This window comes from Acartia tonsa, chromosome 1, assembly GCF_053477335.1.
Source record: "Acartia tonsa isolate MP-2025a chromosome 1, ASM5347733v1, whole genome shotgun sequence".
Classification (NCBI taxonomy): Eukaryota; Metazoa; Arthropoda; class Copepoda; order Calanoida; family Acartiidae; genus Acartia; species Acartia tonsa.
In genome coordinates, this window is record NC_137260.1 from 12,346,974 (window position 1) to 12,372,473 (window position 25,500).

The 25,500-nt window shown below is 29.3% G+C and overlaps 1 protein-coding gene and 1 long non-coding RNA gene across 2 annotated transcripts in view; one reads left to right on the forward strand and one right to left on the reverse strand.

The window, feature by feature from the left end:
- LOC145313191 (uncharacterized) overlaps positions 1-25,500 on the reverse strand; it is a 61,759-nt gene that overhangs the window by 18,295 nt on the left and 17,964 nt on the right. The window contains exons 2-3 of the mRNA XM_080152486.1: positions 19,218-19,458; positions 18,550-18,630 (exon numbers count right to left, since the gene is read on the reverse strand). Coding sequence (XP_080008612.1) covers positions 18,550-18,630; positions 19,218-19,458 — 322 coding nt within the window. The remainder of the gene's footprint in view (positions 1-18,549; positions 18,631-19,217; positions 19,459-25,500) is intronic.
- On the forward strand, positions 4,218-10,962 carry LOC145313155 (uncharacterized). Its single transcript, XR_013877269.1, has 2 exons — positions 4,218-4,749; positions 8,105-10,962. It is a non-coding gene; the product is annotated as an uncharacterized LOC145313155 (long non-coding RNA).

The following is a 25,500-nucleotide window of genomic DNA, read 5'->3' on the forward strand; positions in this document are numbered from 1 at the left end:
TAGTACTTAAATAAAAATGTATCCCAATCGAAAAAGTCGGATGTAATAATCATGGAATTAAATTGTAATGGACATTTTAAATTTTTCCGTTAGAAAAAAAGCTTCTTTTTTCATTGGTTTACCAATGAAACGATAATTTGTCAATTATATTTTTTTCTGAAAGGGTCAAAGAACCGAATTTTTCATTTGAAACTAGAGAAGTTCAGTTTTCAGTTTTTCCAACATATGTTTTTAACCACGCTCACACACACACACACACTCAAACACACATACATTTTAGTTTTGGTTTGGCTTTTGAATTAACTGATTTATAGCTAACAAGAAGGGCATATTTATAGAAGCGAAGCCCACAAATCTAAAATAGATTTTTAAAAGTTGTTATGATTATGCTTTCACAGCTTGGGAATAAATTATAAAAATCGCATGTTTTACATAAGTCAATGTTTTTAAAGTTGGACTTACGGACTTTCATGTAATGATTTTAGAGTTACTTAGCTTTCAGATGATATCTAATTGGCAAAAAAGCTTGATCTAAGGATTTTAACAAACTATACTTGGAGTATAAAAACAGTGTTTATTAAACGGACGAACGGACCACTGCAGCCAAATTGCTTCGCTTAGAGTAGTAGACAAAACAAATTGCAACAAATACAAATTTTAATATTCATTAAAGGATAACACATTTTAACCAATTTTGCATATTTCTTGCTAAATATAGGACAATGCATTTTAACAAGGGACATTTTCATGGTGTTTATAATTGAGTTTATCAACTTAATGTTTTATTTCAAAATAAAGGTTTTTCCAGTATGGCTTCGAAACTAATCAATATCGACTGGACTAGAACCGGTTCTCAGCCTTGCTGAAAAATCATGTGTAGCATAGAATTACAGGCAATTTTTCACGAATATTAAAATCATAAAATTAATGGCAGCTTTATTAACCTCAATCTACAAATCTCTGTGAATCGCTTCAAGCCACTAAATATAGAATTCAACTACATAGTAGAAACTAATAAATATGTATAGTTTTCATTAAAAAAGATTTTAAAAACTTTTAAAAAGAATACTCTACAAAGAACAACCCCTTTGCTTTTAATTGACTCCACCCTTTTAGCTACAAGGTTATATGTACATTTACTCTTTTTATTTATTTTTAGCAAGAAAAGAAATGTTAACAAAGAGTATTGTTCATTACTGTTTAGCACTAGATATATTGTATTTTAACAAACAATTTGATGAGAAATTCCTGTTTTTCGCGAGTATTCCTCCCAGAGCTGAGATTAAAAAGCACTTTTGTGGCCTAAATAATCTCTGTTGGAAAGGTACTATTGATTGAAAGACCTTTTTTATAGGTAACCAAATCTTACATACTAAAGGTAAATCCTAAGATGTTCAAGTTTGGTTAGATAATGTTCAAAAGTGCCTATCAAAGTAGTCCCTACACGCATCCAGAGTGAGAGGGGACAATTAACTGTTTATTAAACTAGTTCAAAAAGTTTTATAATGAAGGTTCCTTATTTGTTGCCTTAACAACTTTGGGGACTTTAGTTAATTTTGATTGGTTGATTCATTAAGTTTAATCTACAGAAGGAGCAATTTTATGCATCTTTATTGGGGATGTACATCAATTTATCGGCCATTGTCTTGACCCTTTAGATCCCTGAAATGCATCACACTGTGGTTAGATAAGTTAGTAAATTATAATTGGGTGCATATTGTTCCACTGAGGAATTTAGGAAACATCCTTTAATTTAATATGATTTGACAAATTACATGTAGACCAAGATATAACTGCTTTATTTGGTTTCACTCCATGATACTAGCCACAAGTTTTCCCTCTAATTTAAGGGTCGGTTTGTCTGTACTTGTGTTTCTTAATGTATATTAGATAGCATCTCAGCTGTTTCAGTCAAGATAAAATAGACATACATATATCAAACTTTAATATATGTATTATAGTATTTTAATTTGAGGGTGTTTGTGCCACCTTAGATCTTTAAAACGGTTTGATTGGTATTTCTTTCATGTGGGGTATGGCAAGTTTTAAGCTATTTCGCAGGGGACAAGAACAATCTCTTTTAGATAAATTAATCTTTCTATCCAAAAACAAAATAATTTATGGGTTTCTAATTAAATTGAAATGTAAGGTATTTTGTTAATTAAACACAGTTATGGAATCTCGAAGACAAAGATTTTTTTATCCAATCTTGACAAGTGAGGTATTTTTGGAAAGAGGAATATATATAGAAAACGCCTATGAAAATTAGAAAATCCGCAGAAATCATATTTGCAAGTTATTTGCAAAAATCTGCAATGTTAATTTGCAAAATTAATTTCATGCCTTAAATGACTTATTTAAAAAGAAATCTTTTTATGAAATGTGTTTATCTATAAGTTTAGAACATAATTAGGGCAAAAAAAATTTCTTTAGTATTACTTTTTTCACCTTATATATGAAAAAAGCAGTTTCTCACATTTAATGATAAAAAAAGGTATAGAAACAAAAAATATGTTTTTTCTTGATGTAAACACAAGAATTGGCATAAAATCTATCATCCTAAATGTAAAAATCAGATATAGAATCCTTTTTGGAGCAAATATAGTGCAAAAAGTAACCAAGACATTTTTGCAAAGTATGAAAATCTGAAGAAAATAGTTCTTTTTGATTTTGATATACATATCAGATAAATGTATATAAAATTAGTGATCAAAAACTAAAAACAAGTTATAACTTTTTCAATCCTATCATTAATTAAAATGCACTTTTAGGTTTACTTATTACCAAAGTAGCACATAAAAACTCTTTTTATTAAGTTATTAAACAAAATAAATTCAAATCAACAATTAGGCGTTTTTTATAATGCAGTAGACCATTTTGTAGTTGTTTTTTTGGCATTTATTTTGTTTAATTACATCATAAAAAGAGTTTTTATGCACTACTTCGGTAATTCTTAAACCTAAAAGTGCAATTTAATCAATGACAGTGTTGAAAAAACTTATAACATGTTTTATAGTTTTTAATCACTAATTTTATATACATTTATCTGATATGTATATCAAAAGCAAAAAGAACTATTTTCTTCAGATTTTCATACTTTGCAAAAATGTCTTGGTTACTTTTTGCACTATATTAGCTCTAAAAAGGATTCTATATCTGATTTTTACATTTAGGATGATAGATTTTATGCCAATTATTGTGTTTACATCAAGAAAAATCATATTTTTTGTTCCTATACCTTTTTTTTATCATAAAATGTGAGAAACTGCTTTTTTCATATATAAGGTGAAAAAAGTAACACTAAAGAAATTTTTTTTGCCCTAAGTATGTTCTAAACTTATAAATAAACACATTTCATAAAAAGATTTTTTCTAAATAAGTCATTTAAGGCATGAAATTAATTTTGCAAATTAGCATTGCAGATTTTTGCAAATAACTTGCAAATATGATTTCTGCGGATTTTCTAATTTTCATAGGCGTTTTCTATATATATTCCTCTTTCCAAAAATACCTCACTTGTCAAGATTGGATAAAAAAATCTTTGTCGTTGAGATTCCATAACTGTGTAAACTAGGCGTTTTCTTTGATAATATGCTGTTATGTAATATTTATCCCTGAAATACAGGTTTTTTAAGTTTTTGGTTATGTTTTGTATGATTTGTTTGATATTTTCAGTTTGCGTCTTTTATTCATAGCGAGAGTTTGGTATTATAATCTGGTGTTTCTGTTATGTAAAGAAATACAGATAAGTTTTCATATTATTTTATTCTATTGTTTAAAAAATTTAACTTATTATGCAAGAAATCTATTTAAATATTTTTAAGTACATTGTTTATTTTCGGTTTAAGGCTTTAGTTTTATTAAATAATTGTTTTAAAAATTTTCATTTTACTCTAGATATAAAGTTAATATGAATTAAGTATGTAAAATGTTTTGTTATGTATCTGTCTTATGTTTTAATCCTGGGCCATTTTTCAAAAGCTCAACTAATTATTATTAAATCTTATTTCAATTTGGTAATTGATATCTGTTTTGGATTTTGAATATCATGGAAAATTGATACACACAAGATAAAATTGAAATTGTTTTAGGGTTAAAAATTGTCTTACTCGTAGGAAAGCAGAAACGTATATTAGAATAGCAATTTATATTAGTGTCACTTCTTAATAAACTGGGAGGGGGGGGGTAATATTTGGGTAATTTTAAGGTTGATTAATTGTATAATACATGTTATTTTGAGTGTAGAGCTGTTTTGTTTCCAGTGTTAGCCGGTTTGGATTAAAATCTACGACATTTGGAATAAAGTTTTTTGTAAGTGGCTACAGTAAAAGAAACACTAGAGTAAGAAATTTACATGCCTGACTAGTAGTCTGTTTATTTTCGATGATTATTATTTTTTTTCAGAATATAAGTTGTTTAAAGATTTTTGTTTTTAACTTTAAAAATAAAGAAAGAAATTTTATTTTATTGCTTTTTCTCACATTATTATAGTGCACAAATTCAAATTATTGTTTTGTCTGGTTTTAAATGAATATCTATTAAATGCCTAGAATATCTATTTGTTGCATCGTATTATAGAAGTTTTCTGCAGATATTTAACTCAAATAGAACCAGTTTCTGTTAACCACGATATTATACAGCTAATTTAGTCTGTTTTTCTTTTAGGCAATAGTAGTACTAAAAGAACAAGGCAAACTGCAAATCTGACAAAGAGTTAAGATGCAGAAGAAACGGCAGCTGAAATTTAAGGTTAGAGAAATAAATTTGTTTGATACGGTTTTGGTCTAAAATAAGTTGTTTATTATTTTTAGTATTATTAGATTATTATTTGTCTTAATTATATAAATAAAATGTTTACATTTTGATTATAGGACTTATTACAACTATATAAAATTAAAATTAGTCCAAAATATTCACTTATTGAAATGGGTAAATTGGTTGTAAAGTACTGCCTTAAAAACAGAGGTATAAAAGAAAGAAAATATAGTGCCGTCGAATATAAGTAGTGTACATTTCAACAAGACTAATTCAACATGATCTTTTATTAGAATGCATATTCGTGATAAATATTGTTATTTGGGGTTAGACTAGTTCAAAATGCGTAAATAATCTAATAATCCTGATTTATTCTGGTTTTAAATAAACTTCTAAGCCATTCTATTTTTGTTATTCTTTTGAAATATCATCTTATCCGATATTAATTGGAATAATTGAAAACTCTAATATTTAGTTACTAAAATATCAGCAGATTCGAAATTAATTGAAAGTTGTAATATTATTTGTTAAATGGAATGGATTCGATATTATATAATAAAATATTAACAGATTTAAATTAAAATATCAGCAGATTCGACATTAATTGAAAGTTCAATATTGTTTGTTTAAGGAATGGATTTGAAATTAATTGGGATTATTGAATGTTTTAAAATTATTTGTTTTATGCAACAGAAAAAAGATTAATTGAAAGTTCAAGCATTATATGTTTTAAGGTATAGAAATACCAACCGATTTGATAGTTACTTAAATAATTGACAGTTCTATTTTTATTTGTTATAACAAATTAAATATAACAGTTTAAATATTAATTGAAACAATTAAGAGTTTTTTAAGTTATGGAATGGAAACATCCACAGATTCGATATTAATTGGAATAATTTCATGTTCTCATATTATTTGTTTTAAGGAAATAAATATGAACAGATTTGATATTAATTGGAATAATTGCATGTTCTCATATTATTTGTTTTAAGGAATTAAATATCAACAGATTTGATATTAATTGTAATAATTGAAAGTTCTAATAATATTTTTCAATGAATGGAAACATCCACAGATTCGATATTAATTGGATAATTTAAAGTTCTAATATTTTTTGTTTTACATAAGTGAAATATCTATAGATTCAATATTATTTGGAATAATTGAAAGTTCTAATATCTTTTTGTTTTGTTGTTGAAAGCTCTAATATTCTTGGTTTAAATACATGGATATATTAATAAATTAGATGTTAATTGGAATAATTGAATGTTCTAATATTACTTGTTTTAAGGAATGGATATATCAACAGATTTGATATTATTTGGAATAATTCAAGTTCTAATGTTAGTTGTTTTGATTAATGGACATTAGACTGGCCCAAAAAAAAAACATGAATTTTTAAATCTTTACCATATCAATTTGCGGTTACCTTGAAGTTGTTACCGGCTCAAATGTAGACCTTTTAGTGAAAACTAGACCTCTCTACAATGAAAATTGATCTCGAAATTTTAATCTTAAGCTTTTTATCAAAAACTTCATATTTTCATGATTTTAACAAGAAATAATTAAAGAACTGCCAACCTAAAATAATGTAACAAGAGTTCAAATATGAAGCAATTATAAAAAGTAGGCAGAACCGCCATTCCTGTCGAATAATTCCGAAAAAACGTCTAAAAACATTGTTTTATTTAAATTGATAATTTGTGTAAGAAATTGAACTAAAACAGTAGCTATTAGTCTTATGAGAAGAGAAATGATGAAAAACTCTAAAAAATATACATTTTAAAGACATAAAATAGGAAAAAGTGTTTTTAATAAATTTCATGGCTCAACAGACATTGTCGCCAATAAAGAGACAATTTACTAAAATAAAAAATTAAATGAAGGTAAAAAAATATGTAATATACTTATTCTCATATTCAACTTTTAAAAAAAGCATACTAATAAAAAAAAAATTAATATTACAAAAAATAATTTGATTGTTTTTTATTAAACCAGGAATAAAGAGTAAGGCTTATCTTTAATTATTTTTCTTCAATGATTTTGCAGTATGAATTAGCTTTCCCAAATTATTGTAATTGTACAAAAATAAATTTTTATACTTTCTTTCTTCATATGTTTATTCCTGGTGATTTTAGTATTTTATTTCAATGTTTGTAAACAAACAGACAGAAAATTTGATGTTTTGCTTTATATCTGGTGTAAGGCATTCTTAATTTGGGGAAGTAAAGGTGAAAATAAATATGCATTTGACGAGATAGCGATAGATTTTTTCTTAAAATCAATTATAGGGCTAAAATCTACAAACAATACATAACCTAATTTTACATTCCGCACATTGAAAAGCGATTTAGACCTTCATTTGGGCCACACTAATGGACATATCAAGATATTCTCTTTTATTGGAATAATTGAAAGTTCTAATATTATTTGCTTTAAGGAACGGACATATCAACACAGTCTATTTTTGAAATAATTGAAAGTTCTAATATCCTTAGTTTAAGGAATAGACATATCAAGAGATTCTTTATTACTTGAATAATTAAAAGTTCTAATATTATTTGCTTTAAGGAATGGACATATCAACAGATTCGATATTGCTTTGAATAATTGAAAGTTCTAATATTATTTCATTTAAGGAATGGACATATCAAGAGAGTATATATTATTTGGAATAATTAAAAGTTCTATTATTTGCTTTAAGGAACGGACATATCAACACAGTCTATTTTTGAAATAATTGAAAGTTCTAATATCCTTAGTTTAAGGAATAGACATATCAAGAGATTCTTTATTACTTGAATAATTAAAAGTTCTAATATTATTTGTTTAAGGAATGGACATATCAACAGATTCGATATTGCTTGGAATAATTGAAAGTTCTAATATTATTTGTTAAAGGAATGGAATCATCAACAGATTCGATAGTGCTTAGAATAATTAAAGCCCTAACATTATTTGTTTCAATTAAATGGAAACTTTAACAGATTTCATGTTAATAAAATCGTTGAGATTTCTATTATTAATTATTTTTAGGAATGGGCATATCAAGTGATTCTATTTTAATTAGAATAATTAAAAGTTATAAAATTATTTGTTTAAGAAATGGACTTATCAGCAAATAAAATGGAGCTCTATTATTATTTGTTTTAAGTTTTACTTCAACATCAACGGAATTGATATTAGTTAGAATAATTGAAAGTTATAATAATAAATAATAAATGAAAATATCAACAGATTTCATAGTAACTGGAATAATTAAAAGCTTTATTATTATTTGTTTCATAAATAGAAACTTCAAAAGATTTGATATTTGCAGGAAACATTGACAATTTTAATATTTTAGGTTTGATGTATATTGAAGTCATCAACAGGTTTGATGTATATATTGAAGTCATTAACAAGTTTGATGTATATATTGAAGTCATCAACAGGTTTGATGCATATATTGAAGTCATAAACAAGTTGGATGCATATTGAAGGCATCAACAGGTTTGATGCAAATATAGAAGTCATCAACAGGTTTGATGCATATATTGAAGTCATCAACAGGTTTGATGTATATATTGAAGTCATCAACAGGTTTGATGTATATTGAAATTATAATCAAGTTTGATGTTTATTTAAGGCATCAACAGGTTTGATGTATATTGAAGTCATCAACAGGTTTGATGTATATTAAGGTCCTCAACAGGTTTGATGCATATATTGAAGTCATCAACAGGTTTGATGCATATATTGAAGTCATTAACAGGTTTGATTTATATATTTAAGTTATTAACAGGTTTGATGTATATATTGAACTCATCAATAGGTTTGATGCATATATTGAAGTCATAAACAAGTGGATGCATATTGAAGGCATCAACAGGTTTAATGCAAATATAGAAGTCATCAACAGGTTTGATGCATATATTGAAGTCATCAACAGGTTTGATGTATATATTGAAGTTATCAACAGGTTTGATGTATATTAAAATTATAATCAAGTTTGATGTTTATTTAAGGCATCAACAGGTTTGATGTATATTGAAGTCATCAACAGGTTTGATGTATATTAAAGTCCTCAACAGGTTTGATGCATATATTGAAGTCATCAACAGGTTTGATGCATATATTGAAGTCATAAACAAGTTTGATGCATATTGAAGGCATCAACAGGTTTGATGCAAATATAAAAGTCATAAACAGGTTTGATGTATATTGAAGTCTTCCACAGGCTATGTGCAAATTAAAATTTCGAACAGGTTTGATGTATATTAAAATTATAATCAAGTTTGATGTTTATTTAAGGCATCAACAGGTTTGATGTATATTGAAGTCATCAACAGGTTTGATGTATATTAAAGTCCTCAACAGGTTTGATGCATATATTGAAGTCATCAACAGGTTTGATGCATATATTGAAGTCATAAACAAGTTTGATGCATATTGAAGGCATCAACAGGTTTGATGCAAATATAAAAGTCATAAACAGGTTTGATGTATATTGAAGTCTTCCACAGGCTATGTGCAAATTAAAATTTCGAACAGGTTTGATGTAAACAGAAATCCTCAACAGATTCTATGTAAATGGAAGTCATCAACAGGTTGTATGTAAATGGAAATCTTCAACAGGGTTTATGTAAATGGAAATTTTCAACAGGGTTAATGGAAGTCATCAACAGGTTTTATGTAATTGGAAGTCATCAACAGATTCTATGTAAATGGAAGTAATCAACAGGTTTTATGTAAATGAAAGTCTTCAACAGGGTTTAAGTAAATACAGGTTTTATGTAATTGGAAGTACTCAACAGGTTTGATGCAAATTATTATTGAAGTCATCAACAGGTTTGATGCAAATTATTATGGAAGTCATCAACAGGTTTGGTGCAAATTATTATGGAAGTCCTCAACAGGTTTGATGCAAATTATTATGGAAGTCATCAACAGGTTTGATGCAAACTATTATGGAAGTCCTCAACAGGTTTGATGCAAATTATTATGGAAGTCATCAACAGGTTTGATGAAAATTATTATAGAAGTCAACAACAGGTTTGATGCAAATTATTATGGAAGTGATCAACAAGTTTGATGCAAATTATTATGAAAGCCATCAACAGGTTTTTATGCAAATGAAAATATTGACAGTAAAATATTTTTATTATTATTAAAATAACGATTTTAAAAGTATCCTTTTTATTTATTTATTTTTTAATGATTTGACTTTGTGATAAAGTTTTTCTGCACATTACCCCCATCTTTTTATTTTTTATTTTTTTTTCTTCAAATTCTAAAATGTTCAAAGTAACACGTAATTAAAAATGTTCATTTAAATCAGCCAAGGTTTTGAACATTTTTTGTTGTTGTAAGACCAGAATTCTGTTAGATGTTTTCAATGTTGTTTTTGTACTTTGCTTTATATTTGAGAAATATATTTTTTTATAGTTTAATTTGGTTTAAAATTGACATTCTTCATTTTTGACTGGATCGTTTTTATGAGATCCAGAAAATTAGCATAGATTATATTTTTTTCTTCTAATTATGTCTAATCAAAATATTAAGTATAAGAATAGGTGTTTCTAAATTGATTTGTTTGTTTAAATTTTTTTTTCTCTTGAACTAAAGTTTCTGTATTAGAATAAAGATGTTTTTATTTGTTATCTTTTAGTATTGTTGAATATTTATGTAATTTTTATGAATCATTCTAATTTAAGATTGACAATTTTTTGAAGGGATTCTGTAGGAATAATGAAATAAAAAGTATACATTCTTTGGGTGGACGGGGAAGATATCTTTTATGTGTCTGGTGTTTAATCATATGAGTATTATTAATATTCTTATTCACCATCCAGCTTTGTTGGGTTTGGACTAATATCTGATTGTTGTTTTATTTTGGGATAGATATTGTATAACATGTGTTATTTAGACTTGGATAAATAATATGCTGTTATGTAATATTTATCCCTGAAATACAGGTTTTTTAAGTTTTTGGTTATGTTTTGTATGATTTGTTTGATATTTTCAGTTTGCGTCTTTTATTCATAGCTTCCCTCCCTTTGTAGTTCACCCACCCTTGTTCGTTTAAATAGTTTTTAAAATTCGTCTATGCATGATATGGTTATTGTCTATTTTAAGGATTTTATTTATGTAAATAATTGTATGGTATTGCACATTTGTATTTTTCTATTCTCGCTTTTTATGAATAAATGGACTAATATCTGATTGTTGTTTTATTTTGGGATAGATATTGTATAACATGTGTTATTTAGACTTGGATAAATAACCATAATGCTTTATTTATGGTTCTAAAACTATTTACAAATATAAAGTATTTTTGGGTATTAAAAGCTTTTAAACCTAACGGGTTAGTCTAAACATGGCATTATGAAAAAGCCTATAAATATGTCCATTGTCCACCTATGGGGAGATGACTCCACCCAAAGAAAATTGTCAGGTCCCGTTACAAACTTGATCAAGATTAAATATGGTAAAAACTATAAAATATCTATTGTGGGGGTGACCCAAAAATCTATGAAATATGTTATAATAAAATGAATTTTAAGAATGAAAATTGTATATTAGACCAAAATAATACTTTCACCTTATAAATTAAGAATTTATATTTTGCCAAAATTAATTATTTTTCTAAACAAGCAGAGCAGTGACAATGACTTCAATATTTTTTGTAGGCCTTTTGGTCTGGAAGAAATGCACCAAAAGTGAAGCCCTGTGCCTCTAAGGTATCAAGAGATTTTATTTATGGGTATGAATTCAATGCTGTAGAAAATAATATTTTTAAGAGACAAAACGTAAAATTTTTTATGTTATCTGTTATCAAGTACGAAAAACTGTATATTTGTTAGTTGTAAAGTGTCATTTTTGTATTAGTGGAAAATTTAGATAAAATCCCTCATACTGTATCTTAAATCTTTCAAAATGACTAATGTCTAAAAGTGTTTTTTATTCAAGTTTTAAAAAGCAGGCTATTGTACCTAGAGTTTTTTGTAGCTTTGTCAAGGCACTGATTTCTTACCCCTAGGCTGTATATTGTATACCACTTGAAGAGATGTTTTTTCAAAACTTTAGAAAACAAACTTATCTTTAATTTCTCTTTTAGTAAAAAATTATTACTATTGAGACAAAACTTATTATTCCTATATCTATATGAATGATATATTGAAAGGAATTTTTATAAATTGTCTGAAAAAATCTCTAATTTATGTTATCAAATATAGCATATATCATAAAACTATATTTTTTTAATGAACAACATTGTAAAAACGTGCAACAAACTAAGGCACTATACTTTTTCTTTTCAATTACTTTTATTATTTACAGATTGTAAAGGAAAACTTTTGGAAATATTATTTTTAACAATCATTTTTTTTAGCTTGTCATTATGTGGTTGAAAAAGTAGAACTTTTAAAAACTTTATTATCACTTCCGTATGAAAGGAAACAAAAGTACTACAGATGTCATCAGCAACCTACAGTATCAACTTTCATATTTATATTTATCTGCTCTGTGAAGAAGGATATCATTTGCGGCCCCAGAATCTCCCCAATTGCTCTTTCCTTTTTATGCTAACTCTCCATTTGTTTTATACATTTGGATACTAAAGGCTTTGTAGCTGGGCCTTTTTCATGCACCTGTATGAAGCTTTATAAATCTGCTACAAGATTCTTGCAGCTGACTGGCGGCTGCCTTAAAAAATGTAGTTTCTACATTTTTTAAGTCCTCAACAATCCACAGAGACCTTGGACTGTGGCCCTCCAACACCCTACATTCTCCAACCTCCACCCTGCTTACTATCTACTTATCAACTCAACCATGTATCAAAGTTGCTAATATCATAAAGTGAAAAGTGAAAAAATAAACCACCAAACAAGCTAACCAATGATCTAACAAACGAACGTGCTTATAACTGAAAAAATAAGTACTTTGTAATACTATCTTTAACTATTAAATAATGTATTAATATAATATGTACTAATTGAACCTAACATACTAACAAAACAATAATCATAACTTAATTTTCTTTGTATATTGTTTCATTTAATGAAATAAATATTCTAAGTGTAAAAAATTTCAAGATTGAAATATATTTGTAAAATAAATTTTCCATTTAGCAGTTATTTCAAGCAAATATAATGTAGATTGTAATCAATGTAAATTAAAAACTTTTAATAAACACAAAAACAAGCTGTCTGTAATTCTAGAGAAGCTGCGCATACTAAAAAACTTGCTGAGTCTCGTATTTGCCAAATTAATATTGCACAACAATAAAAACTGTGGTACAACACCTCCTATTCATTATTATTAACATTACTTTTTATTAAAAGCATACGATTTATCAGGGATCGGAAGCCTCACGTAAGCCGCGTGTAAGCCTCAGTGAAATCGTGATTTTATCACTATAAAATTCAGCTGGATGTATAAAACGGCTCTTTAGCAGACAATCCTTCTTTCTAAAATTTTTTTTTCTGCTCACAAGCAGGTTTAAAACTGAGGCTTATGCGCGGCTTACGTGAGGCTTCCGATCCCTGCGATTTATAGTAGGTGGTTTTCTATGTTTATATTTAGCAGTATTTGCAGAGCTCTGCAGCCGCCCGTAAGCCTCACGTAAATCACCCTTTACATTGTTGAAAAATTGATGGAAGTCTAAACCTGTCCCAAATATGGCAATTTCTCTAAGAATCCTAACGGGTTTAAATTTGAGGCTTAGTCGCAGCTGACGCGCGGCTGCCGAGCCCTAATTATTCGCAAATAAAAAGTTATTGCTGTTATTAAAACAACCGAGTACGTATGCTCAAAGTAATGGGAAAATTAAAAAAATTTTTTTTAGCCATTAACAATAATTGCATTTAAACCTGTTAATTGCAAACATTTTTTTTCCAGAGTAATTCCTTGAACCGCTAGTGTTACATCCTTGTATGAAAAAAACCTATTTTTATTCAGGAACCTAAAGGGATAAGCCAATTTCCGATAAATTGATGTACATCCCCAATGATGAGATATAAAATTACCCCTTCTGTAGATTACAATTAGTGGTTATGAAGTTTGGACTATCAACTTTATGAACCAACCAACCAATCAATATAAAATATTAGTCCCCAAAGTTGTTCAGCCAACGAATAAGAAAACGACATTATACAACTTTTAGGGACTAGTTTATTAAACAGCCCAGAGTCCCCTACCTCCCTGATTTTGATTGCAATATCAAATTTCCACCCATCAAATATTGAAATAAGTGCTTTTTCAAGCCTTTGAGAATTTTAAAAATAAAATTTGAAAGTTGATCCTTTGACTGCTATCTTTGATTGAAAAAAAATATTTTTCTTGCTATACCCTACCTTAATATTGAATAATATTTATGAAAAATATTTGAGGCAGAAACAGAGACTTTTATTCGATAAAATCAATATATAATATATTTGCCAAAATGTCAGGAAAGTGTCAAAAAAACCATTTCGAAAGGCATTTATTTTGACATGAAGAAAAGTAATTTTGTCAAATATTTGTATTACTTCTAGTAACCTCTAGAAAACATATTTCTTTCCGTGCCAAGGAGTTATACAGTTAATCTTTGCACCGAAACTCCTTGATAATTTGCAATGTATGTATATTAGAGGGTTTAAAAATCAGGCAGTTTTTGAAAATCTACCAATTTTGTTATTTTTTTCTACAAATGTTAAGGTTTTGTTATTAGGATAATTCATGAAATAGAACAATATAATTTCTGAGAAGATCTCAATTTTAAAACAGATATTAAATTTGTCTAGCCTGCCCCCCAAATACTATTTAATATTTATTTCGCTTGTTGGTTATAGCTTATTCTTGTATTTGTGTAATGATATTTTTATCTACATAGACAGTGAATTCTGTATTTTAGAAAATTTTAAAACATTCTAAAGTAAAAGGTATTTCGTTGGGAGGGTAATATGGGAGGGATATCTGTTTTTATTCAAAGTTGAAACACCACCCACGCAGCTACTCCATAATTTACTTAATTATCCTATTTTATAAACAAGAAAGGTTAATTTGTCTTAAGCTTAAGATTTCGATGATTACATAACTGATTAAGTTTTCCCTTTTATAAAAGCTTTACATTGGTCCCTGAATGGTTTCAGGGTAATTCATTTTATATTTAAGAATTTGGATGGTTTTGGGCTATTTTCCATCACTATTATTCCCCTGTGAAGACAGAGTTCCTAGATGTTTGATGCTATAGTTTTTTTATTTTACTTGCAGATTTCTGCTCGAAAAAGATTAATATCTGATTTAAATATCATGATATGAGCTAGCTGCTTATAAATACAATCATCTTTGTCATATGATATGTTAAATGTTGAAGTGACCTACATTTAAAAGGTTAAAGTCAATCATATTTTCAATAATAGTTCAAAGCATATTTATTCTTTGATTTTATGAGTAATAATTTAAAGAAATATGTTTAAAAATACAAACATATTGACGAATGTATCTTAAGAAGTGCAAGGACATGTCTGTCTATCTGTATTCATTTACAAAGATCTTGTAAATGACAATTTGCATTAAAGGTTCTTGGCTATTTGATAGAAAGGAGGAGGAGGGGAGTAAGTCACCCTCCAAAGTAATAGGGTCAGTCAAGAAATATTATTCCCATAAAATGTTTTCAAAATAGACATATCTACAGAGAAGAAAATAAAAGGATGTCGTGATAGAAAAACAAGGATGACAACATCCATAAAATAGCAGGACAAACGAACATTAATACTTCTAGAGAGTCAGAACCGAATAAGCAGAATATAAATGTAGTAAATGTAAATGTATGAACAAATTCTACCCAAATTTGTTGCAAAGTTTGAAATTGATAGGACAACAATATATACGGACTGACGGACCGACCCTAATTATATAAAAGCTTCGCTTTTAAAAAAGGATAACCATAAGTACAGACAAACCTCTCTACATAGAAAGTTGATACACGAAGTTATAGATTGGAAAATAGATATGCCAGAAAGAAAAATGGAGAGACAGATAGAGAGACAGGGAGTGGAAAAAAGAGACATTTACCGACAGACAGCTGGAAAGAGAGATGTGTGAAGAAGGATTCCAAATAAGGAGCTAAAAATCTGGGCCGCTCCACTCTACATATTCTATTCTATAACCATTTATGTATTATAGAATTCGTTTTGCAGGGTCTCATTTGACTCTAGGCTATGCTTTTTTTTTATACATAATCTTATTTATATTCAGAAATCAAGGTTTTGTTTTTTTGATTCAGTGAGTGTTCAATAATTTAATTTCTCTTTCTTTTTAAAATAACTCCTAGTTATTTTTAAATTTTCCTAGCCTCATTGCTTCTAAAATTAAAACAATTTTTTTTTATCTTCGTCTAAATTGACCTTTTATTGAAGCTTTGATGGATGATTTATCCACCAGGGAGTTTTGCAAATGTAAATTATCAGGGCTCGGCAGCTCCGCATCAGCCGCGACTTAGCTTTAAATTAGAACCCGTTTGGATGCTTCGAACAAAAAATTGAAAAGAAATATTGCCATATTTGGGGCAATTTAAGACTTTCAGTTGATTAAAAAAAATGTACAAAGATGATTTCCCTGAGGCTTTCAGGCGGCTTACGCGCAGCTGCCGAGCCCTGCAAATTATCAACAACAAAGCTGGGCTCAGCACAAATCTCTTTGTAAAATATTCTTGCAAAATTTGAAAGGTCAATTTATAATTGAAAGCAAGATGGAGGTTAATTCATCCCCGATTACATCAGCTAAGCAGGATTTTTCTTCTACATTTTCCGCCAATAAAAACGATAAAAATGTTCCTTAAATTTATTGTTATAAGCATTTTAAGATACATTATTATTCTGTAATTTTTAACAAAAAAAGCATAAAATAGTTTGTAAAAAAATTTGTAAAGAGCTTAATTGTTTTCTTCATTTTTTTATATTTATTTGATATTTCATTTTAACAAATGTTTTCACATTGGCAAAATATGAGAACTGCAAATAATACAAATTTTTTGCTAATGTGATCATATTGTAACCCTACTTAATCGGGGAGACATATAGCACTATCCAAAAAACGCCATAGTATACAGTATGTAATTTACTTTAGTTCTAGGAAAACAACATTGATCTATACTCCTATCATGGCAGGAGAAGACAATTGCAGATATATAGTCCTTTCCCCCCCATATATAAGCTAAAATAGCAGAATTATTTTTTTTAATATAAAATTTTAAGATGCTTTTTTTGTCAATTGTAATTTAAACTGCCATTTATTTGCAAGACTTTGAAACCAACAATAATTTTTGCCATTAGCAACTAGCCGCTATAACTCGAGAATCAACCGAAGAAAAATCAAAATCAAATACAGACAATTTTAGAAATAATTTGCAGCCAAAAAAGCTTCATAAAGCCACCATGAAAAAAAGAAAAAAAAATTGAGAAACTATACTTTTTTTCAAATTAGATCAAAATATTGTGTTTGTGTAAGTGTATCTAATATGAAGCAAAATCAACCATGAAAAAAAATCAACGTAACTACAGGGAACGCTTTTTCTGTCGTGCATTCTGGTTTTGTAGCTAATTTTACACAGAATGTGGCCTTTTTTCAAGTTCATTACACTAACTAGTTCAAGAGATACAATTCAAACATGAGCTAGTAATCTATTCATCGAAGGCATATAAGGATTATTTGTCTGAAAATCTTCATAAAATCGAAATATTAAGGGATTAGGCAATATATTGTACATATCCCCAGTGATAATAAACAAATTATCTACCCATTCTTTAGATTAGAATTGATAGTTGCAAATCTAAATCAAACAAGAATCAACACAAGTACCTAAAGTTTTTTATGCCAACGAATAATACAATGTGTTTTACCACTTTAATTTACAGTTTAATGTCCCTCCTTGGTTATTTCGATTCTATCTAATAGTTGATATTTTAGCTTATGTTATAATTCTTCATGGGTCAGCTTAAGCCCCTAGAAACGACTAATAACATTGAAAACATACACACATTATTTGATTGAAATACTGAAAATTTGTTACTCTCCAAGGAAGGATGGTATATGATGAATTAGAATTCAAGTTTAATGATGTAAGTTTTGGAATCATACCGGAAAGTTTTTAATAGCCAAAATTGTTATAAAGGATCAAACTTTTTCATACATGCTAAAGAAGCTGGATATATGTAGAATGTTTGTACAAAAAGGGCAGGTTTTAGACTATTTAAAGAAGAATAGGGTAGACAATTTCTTTTTTATTTTAAGATAATATCATTATTTTATTTGATCACATTCATCTATTTTATAGTTACACCAAGCATAAGTAAGCCTAATAAAAATACTCTTTTATTTTTATTATGTTTTATGGCAATAAAATAGTCATTGGATCCAATAAATTATTTTATGACAGAATTGTGTTAATTTTCTTTGACATTTAATAAAACTTAAAGATAGTAGAATGATATAGAAAATATGCAATAAAACTTGTCTATGTGTTAAATCTAAAATTAGATTATTAAAGTTTTAATGTTGAATCATTTTTTACTTTGATTTTACTTTGATGAATCTAAGCCATCTTGTTTATGGTAGTTCTAGAAGTTCTAACAAAGTATTGCTTTATCTTATTAAAACCCAAATACCACCAGTTTAAATTTTTAATTTAAGTAATATTTTCTTTGTTGCTAACAATTAAAGAGTGATATTATATAATAATGCGTATTTTTACGAATATGACAATCACAACATGTTTTTTCTTAGATGAAAAATCACTTCCCTAAAGTTTAAATCAACTGCTGGTCCTACCTGGAGAGTTCTGAAGGCTTTTAGGAAGACCCAAGTCCTCATCATCTGTTAAATCCAAGCTCCGCTTTCCTTTCTCTCCATCCTTGTTCAGAGATAATTAGAAACATTGTTAGATTTAGTTTGAAGCTTTAACAATTGTTTTGGGCTTTACCTTTTACTAGTAGATAGGCCTCTAGGGGCACCTAAATACAGGGAGTGGGGGGTAAGTCGACCCACAACTTTCCATTTTAATTTTTTAAAGTTAACAATAAAATTTTGTTCAGTTGAGAGGAGAGGGCGGGGGGTTATTTTTTTCTAGGGGGATTTCTTTTGGTGGGTTTAGGGTATCAAATAGCTATAAACCTTCCCTCTTGACATATAGAAAGCTTTAACGGTAAAGGAGAACCATGTAGGTCCAGCGGTGAGCGAGACTTAAGTTACAGAGAGACACAGAAAAAAAACAAAAACATAAATATCATTCTACGGCCGGCCTCTGGTAATTATAATTCTTAGGTCATGAAGGGTAACTGAATATTTTCCTTTTTTCAGTGCCTCAGAGGGGTAGCGCTCCGTGCAAGGGCAAAATTTCAGAATCTAGTATAAAATGAATTTTTAAAAAATGTTAGGCTTTTAAATTCAAAAGAAAAGTCATAAGTTTGTTTTATATTCGTTAACGTTTCTAATTTATCCCTGATCGGCTGATTTTACGCCACGATTGCTGCTAAAAATATCGCCTTCGCCGCGATAATGCCGTTCTCGCAGCACCATCGCCAGCTCACTCTGCAGGGCCATGGCGGGAAGCCGGGGCGGCACGGCGGTTGGCGGGGACTGGATGTAGCTGGTGGGGCGGCAGGAGGCGGGCAGGTGATGGGTAGAACTGTAGGTCCTGTGGTAGATCATCTTAGGTTGCACTTGCCCTGGATCTTCATGCTGAAATACAAAAACAATCATTAAATGCAAAGTAATAAGCGAGAGGGTACAGATTATTTACAAAATTTAAATTTTTGTTAAAAAGCTATTTAAGATGATCAGCTAAATATCTAAAAAGGTCCCTACTTTGAAAAAAAGGCATCTACTCTTAACTTATTTTGTTTGTTCGTATGTCGTCGTGTTATTTTTAATATTTATATCAATGAAAAGACTGTAGAATTATTAGAATAACGTTAATTTAAAAACGTTTTTATCTAGTAATGATTTTAAGTTAAGCATAAAGTAGAAATCATCCATATTTTTATACTCTGAAATTCGTCTCAGATACCATTTAAATTATAAACCAAAATTTCGAAATATCCAAAAGACAGTAAATGTATTTCTTCCTAAAGCTTCACCCCTGATAAATCTCTGGTACACACCCCTGGTTTTAAAGATTTTAGCTGAACTAACTGGTAATTGAGAATGACGCGAATGTTTTATTCTTTGTTAAAATGCGTAAGTTCTATTCAATGGGAAGAGAATAATGCCATACAAACTAACAAGGATAATTTTATAAAAGTAGCGCAGCAAAAATATTATGGATTAATGATAAACACCCTTTAACAATAATAAAAAAAATACTCCTTTTATAGATTAAAATTATTGGTGAAAAAGTTTGGACACTTCAACCCAACCAAGATAAGGACTTTCAAACAACAAAGGTGCATTCCGAGTATGGGTTTTCTGTGTGATATAATAGTTATTTATCGCATCGTATTATTGACAGTTTTTCGCGGATATGAAAGTGAAAAGTTAAGATTAAAACCAGTTTTGTTACCCCCAAGAGGCCGAAGCCCGGGCTAACAAAACTCATATTAACCTTATGGTTTTTATTTTAATTCCCGTGGAAAATTGTCTGTAATACGATACGATACATAACTTTACAGTATGGCTCAGAACCGGTTAATAATCGGTTTTGAAAACATACTGGAAAGTTTTTTATGATTGACATTTTGGCTGGTTTTAAAAAAACACTGTTTTTAACCCTCCTGATGACTTTACTAACTACTCTCATGACTTTTAACTTAAAATATTATTAAAAGGTTGAAATATATTTTATTAATCTAAAATTAAATCGATTTATTGACTTTATAATGAACAAAATTAACATTTATGAACAAAGAATATTTTTGTCATGGTATAAAAAATGTTGGAAAGAAAACGAAGTAGGGGGTTTCGTCTTATTTTCACAGTAGCTTTGGATAGGTTATTTTAGGTTATGTTCGGTACATGTTAATGATTGCCCCTCAGAGTTAGAGCCCCCGAAGGGGCTAGAAATTGAAGAAAAGATACTGTAAAAACATGACGAAACCCGCTACTTCGTTTTCTTTCCATGATCCAAAAGGTTTTATTTATTAAGACAATATGAAAAAGATAGAAATACAAAAATTTCTTTCATTTAAAAAATAACATTTAATGAGAAATAAGAAACAACAATTTCCATGAGTAGAGCAGCAACAAAACGGTAACATTTTTAATTAAACAGTATTCATAAAAATCAATAAAATCTATATCTATAAAAGCAGGGATCTAAAGGGATAACCTAATGGTCTATAAATTAATGTACATACCCCAATGATGATACACAAAATTACAATTTGAGGTTGAAAGTACAACTTGAAACGTTTGGACACTCAACTTAATGAAACAACCAATCAAAATCGAATAGTCCAATTTCCCCTCCTTCTCTGCTTAAAAGTTGACAAAGTACTGTTCAACATAGATATATTAAGACTATTATAGAGTGGCTGCCCTCACAAAAAAGCAACGTTTAAAAAAACAACACAGTGCACTAAATATAATCTTCTTACACAGACAAAGGTTATCTATTAAGGTAGATAAATTAACAAGACAGTACTGCCTATATTCGAAAAATTAGTAGGTTTACTATTTTCTAAATAGAGTTATTCCTATCTATCTTAACGTTTTTCTAACAAAAAAATCAAATGAATTGTCAAATCTTTCTTAAAGTAAATTTGCCAGCAAAAAAAGTTTTTAATAGATGATATACATATGATTTTATGACCAATGAGCATCTACTTTATGACTCATTTTGTACGTCAATGTAATCAATAAATCCTATTAAAAATTTAATTAGTTATATGTCCTTGCTTGCTACATTAGTAATACCTCGGATATTTGTTTACCAATTAGATTGGGCTCTACAATTTTGCATTAATGAAAGTTGTCATCACTGTTACTTTTTTGCGCATTACTTAATATCCACCCTCGTTTATAACCTTGATAGAAGCTATGTATTAAATTACAAAATTTGTAAGTATTCAAATCTTCTTTGAAGCCTTTCACATTATTAAAGAATGCAAACAGATATATTTATATACAGGTTTAGATGCGAAGCTTTCTACATTTAGGATATACGTCCGTAAGTGTAGGATATGAATAAAAGTAAATTTATGCGTTTTATAATCGTTCTGTAAATTTCAAACTTTTTATGTAACAAGGATGACAACATCCATAAAAGCGAATCTCTGAAATGGTAAGACAAACGAACATTAACACTCGTAGAGTGTCAGAACTAAATTAGCAAAATATAAATGTTCAAACAAAATTGTAAGTAAATTTGATGCAAAACAGCTTAATACAGGATACTGTTAAAGCAATTTTAATGCATATTTAAAAAACAAAATGTCCAGACTTCCATCTATTCAATATCAAAGGATTACAACTCACAATATTTATGTTTTGTTTGTTAATACATTGCAATTTTTGATGAGCTCTTAATGGATGTTGTCATCCTTGTTTCATGCATATTGTATAACATGCTTTATAAAACGCGACTATGGCTCTGAGTGGTAACGTGCCTGCAGACCGACCATAATATACATGCATTTTGTCAATGGTTTTGTGCAATGCATCATGTTAATAACGTTTGAAAAAACACCTGAACCTATCAGACGCGTGGGTAAGAGAATGCTCAATGCTCAACCATTTAACAGGTATACTCAAAATAATCAGTTATTTAGTTAATTAATTAGTTATTTGTCAGTTTCAGAAAAGACCCTGTTTTTTTTAACATTTAAAGACATTGCTTATGTGAATGTGACAATTCTTGTTTTTGGTTATATTATGTTTTAAAATAAAACAGAAGTGGCTAATTTCAAAGTTAACTTATTAGATACAGTTTTTAGACTTTGTATATATAAAATTAAAACAAGGATCGTCATTTATGCACAAAAATTGTAGTACATCAACAAGAGTTGAAATTTTTTAACCAAATTAGACTTATTTTACTTTAAATATGATATGCCCTTATGGCATATTCAGAAAAAAAAAGTTAGTGTCATAACAAGACATACTGACGGATAGCCCCTAATTTCAGAGAAGCTGCACTCTTAACCCTTAACAGTCGGGCCCCTTGCCGCACCTTAATCAGTCGGGGGGGGGGGGGGGGGCTTTCAACGCCCCCCCCATATTATCTCAGTTCCTATTAGAGCTAGAGGGCTAAATTTTTTTGTACAAGTCCCCTGTGTTATGATGAATTTCCGACCTTAAGTAAGTCAAAGTCAATTTTCGCTTCCTTCACCCTTTTATTTAACAACCTTTGTTTTTAGGTCCTTTTTTACTTAAAAATTTCAAACGGCTGTAATTTTCTTATTTTTGAAGCTAGAAGAACAATTTTTTTTGCAGAAAATGTTTATCTTCATGTAAATTTTATATTTGAAATGTCAAAATATAAATTTCAGCGGCCGCAGCTGTACTTGGCAGCTGCCAGCCACCGCAGTCGGCGGTCGGCGGGAAAACGGCGGTGGATCTTTATGAAATTTTGAATACGTTATGTAGACATGTAAGAAAAGCTTAAGTTTAAAATTTGAAGTCTCTAAGTCAAAAATTGAGGCCACAGAAGCCTTTTAAAGATTTCTGGAGACCTGGAGGATCAGGACCTGCAGGATCATACCTGGAACCTGAAATTGACTTGAACACCTGTATTTCATATAAGGATGTACTACTAGAGGATATTTTAGTATTTTGGCAAGATAAAATACTTTGTTTAAGTCAAAAAAATATTTTTGCTCTTTACCTGGATGACCCTGCCAGGTTTGCTGGCATCCTGTGCCCGCCAGGATGGAGATATTCAAAAAATTCCAACTCTCAGTTATGTGTCACACCCAAACAAAAAGTCACGCAGTTTGGGCTCTTTATCTTTCACACACAGAAAATGAGATAGAAAAAACCGGATGGGGGGGCGTTCAACGCCCCCCCCCCCCGACCGTTAAGGGTTAATAATGATATAATGTGCACCAAAATTGTTATAAAGCAAAATTGTAATTATTTTAGCCGTATTTGGTTAAGTGTTTAACGCTACCTTTTTAAAATATTTTTAATTTGGGACTAGAATAAGTAATCATAAAAATTAACAAAGATTTAAAGGGCAGAAAAATAGCATAAAAACACCCAAAGGCTTTAATCAAAAGTAAAATAGCCTAAAGCAATCTCTAAGTGTATCATGTGAAGCTTTCCTTAAATTGAGAACTCAATTGGTTCAGTGGTTAGCGTGATCCTAATGGGCAATAAGATGAGAAGCTTCACTGTTAAGAAGTACCATATCGGTTCAGCGGTTAGCGAGACCCTTCAGGACAGACAGACACATTAACACACATAGACAGACCTCCTGTCACTTTTGTATGAGGATAATTGAACATTACTGCTGCTGCACTTTTTAAAATTAAGTTAAAATTGTTTAATTTACGTAATAATTGAATATTTGTTGTTAAATAAATATAATTTCTCTGGCTTCTTCAATTCTTAATTTTTTCAACTACTTATGAAATCAAATAATCGTCATTTTCCCACTTATTGTGAGTAGAGTATAAACAATTAACCCTACCCAAAGTTCACAGCCATATACAATCTAAGCCATCAACAGTCAACAATTTGGAGATGCGATCCTCAATTTTCAAATTCTTTGAACGTACATATAAGACTTTTACAGAAATGCTTCGCATCCAAACTATCTATCTATGCTTGATATAAAGTTAACACTATATAGAGTAGAATCTAAATATTTGATTGATGTGCCCCTGCAATTATCAAGTAGCATTCAGGCACAAGACACAATTACTTTAGCTAGGCCCAAGGCATTATTTGTATCCTTTTATGCATTCATAGGCCTACCTTCACCTATATAACACCATATATGGGTAATGCTAGCCTATTCATGGTAATTTGTATGTGATTTGATAATATTATATGTTTATTAAAGACATTATGTTTATTGTTAAAGTAACCATGTAACCAATCAGTACAAATATGTATGCCTACAACCATGTCTGATTTACGTCACAAATAAACATACAGACACTTAATTGCACAGACAAACACTAAGATCCTGGTTCTAAATTGATGTTATAGCATGTACCTCTTAAAATAAGTTAGTTATTTATTGACTCTCCTACCATCAACTTCTCTTCTGGCTTTAAAAGGTAATGACTTAGTTGTTTGGCATGCATTGTAGTTTAAATTTAGGACCCTTAGTACTTAGCATGAATTGAGCTTAGGCCTTATGTTAGAATTCTAACACTTAGCACAATTCACTGCTTGGGACTTGGGGCACTTTTCTGTCCTACACTACTTATGATTTTAACACTTATCCTGTAAATATTTTCATACTTAACTTATTCACTTGTAATATAAATACACTTTATAAAAACATTTTCCTTCCTTAATACTTAATATACTTATATAATTCCGATCGAATATCAAAACCAACCAATTATTCTTAGATTAAAGCAATATAATACTTCGCGTGGGTCTTTTGTTGAGCCTCCACCAGCTCAACCAAATTCGTATTATACTTGTGGGAATAGAGGGTTAAGCATTCTAAATAGACAAACCGACGATGAGAATGTCTATGTGTATTGCATTAAAAGTAGGTTTTTAGTAGTACTCATAGAAGAGCAGTCTCCATACCATAATTTGGACAAACGCCCCATTCGCACTAACAAATTCGCAGCTGCTTTCAAGTAAATTTAAAGCAATCTG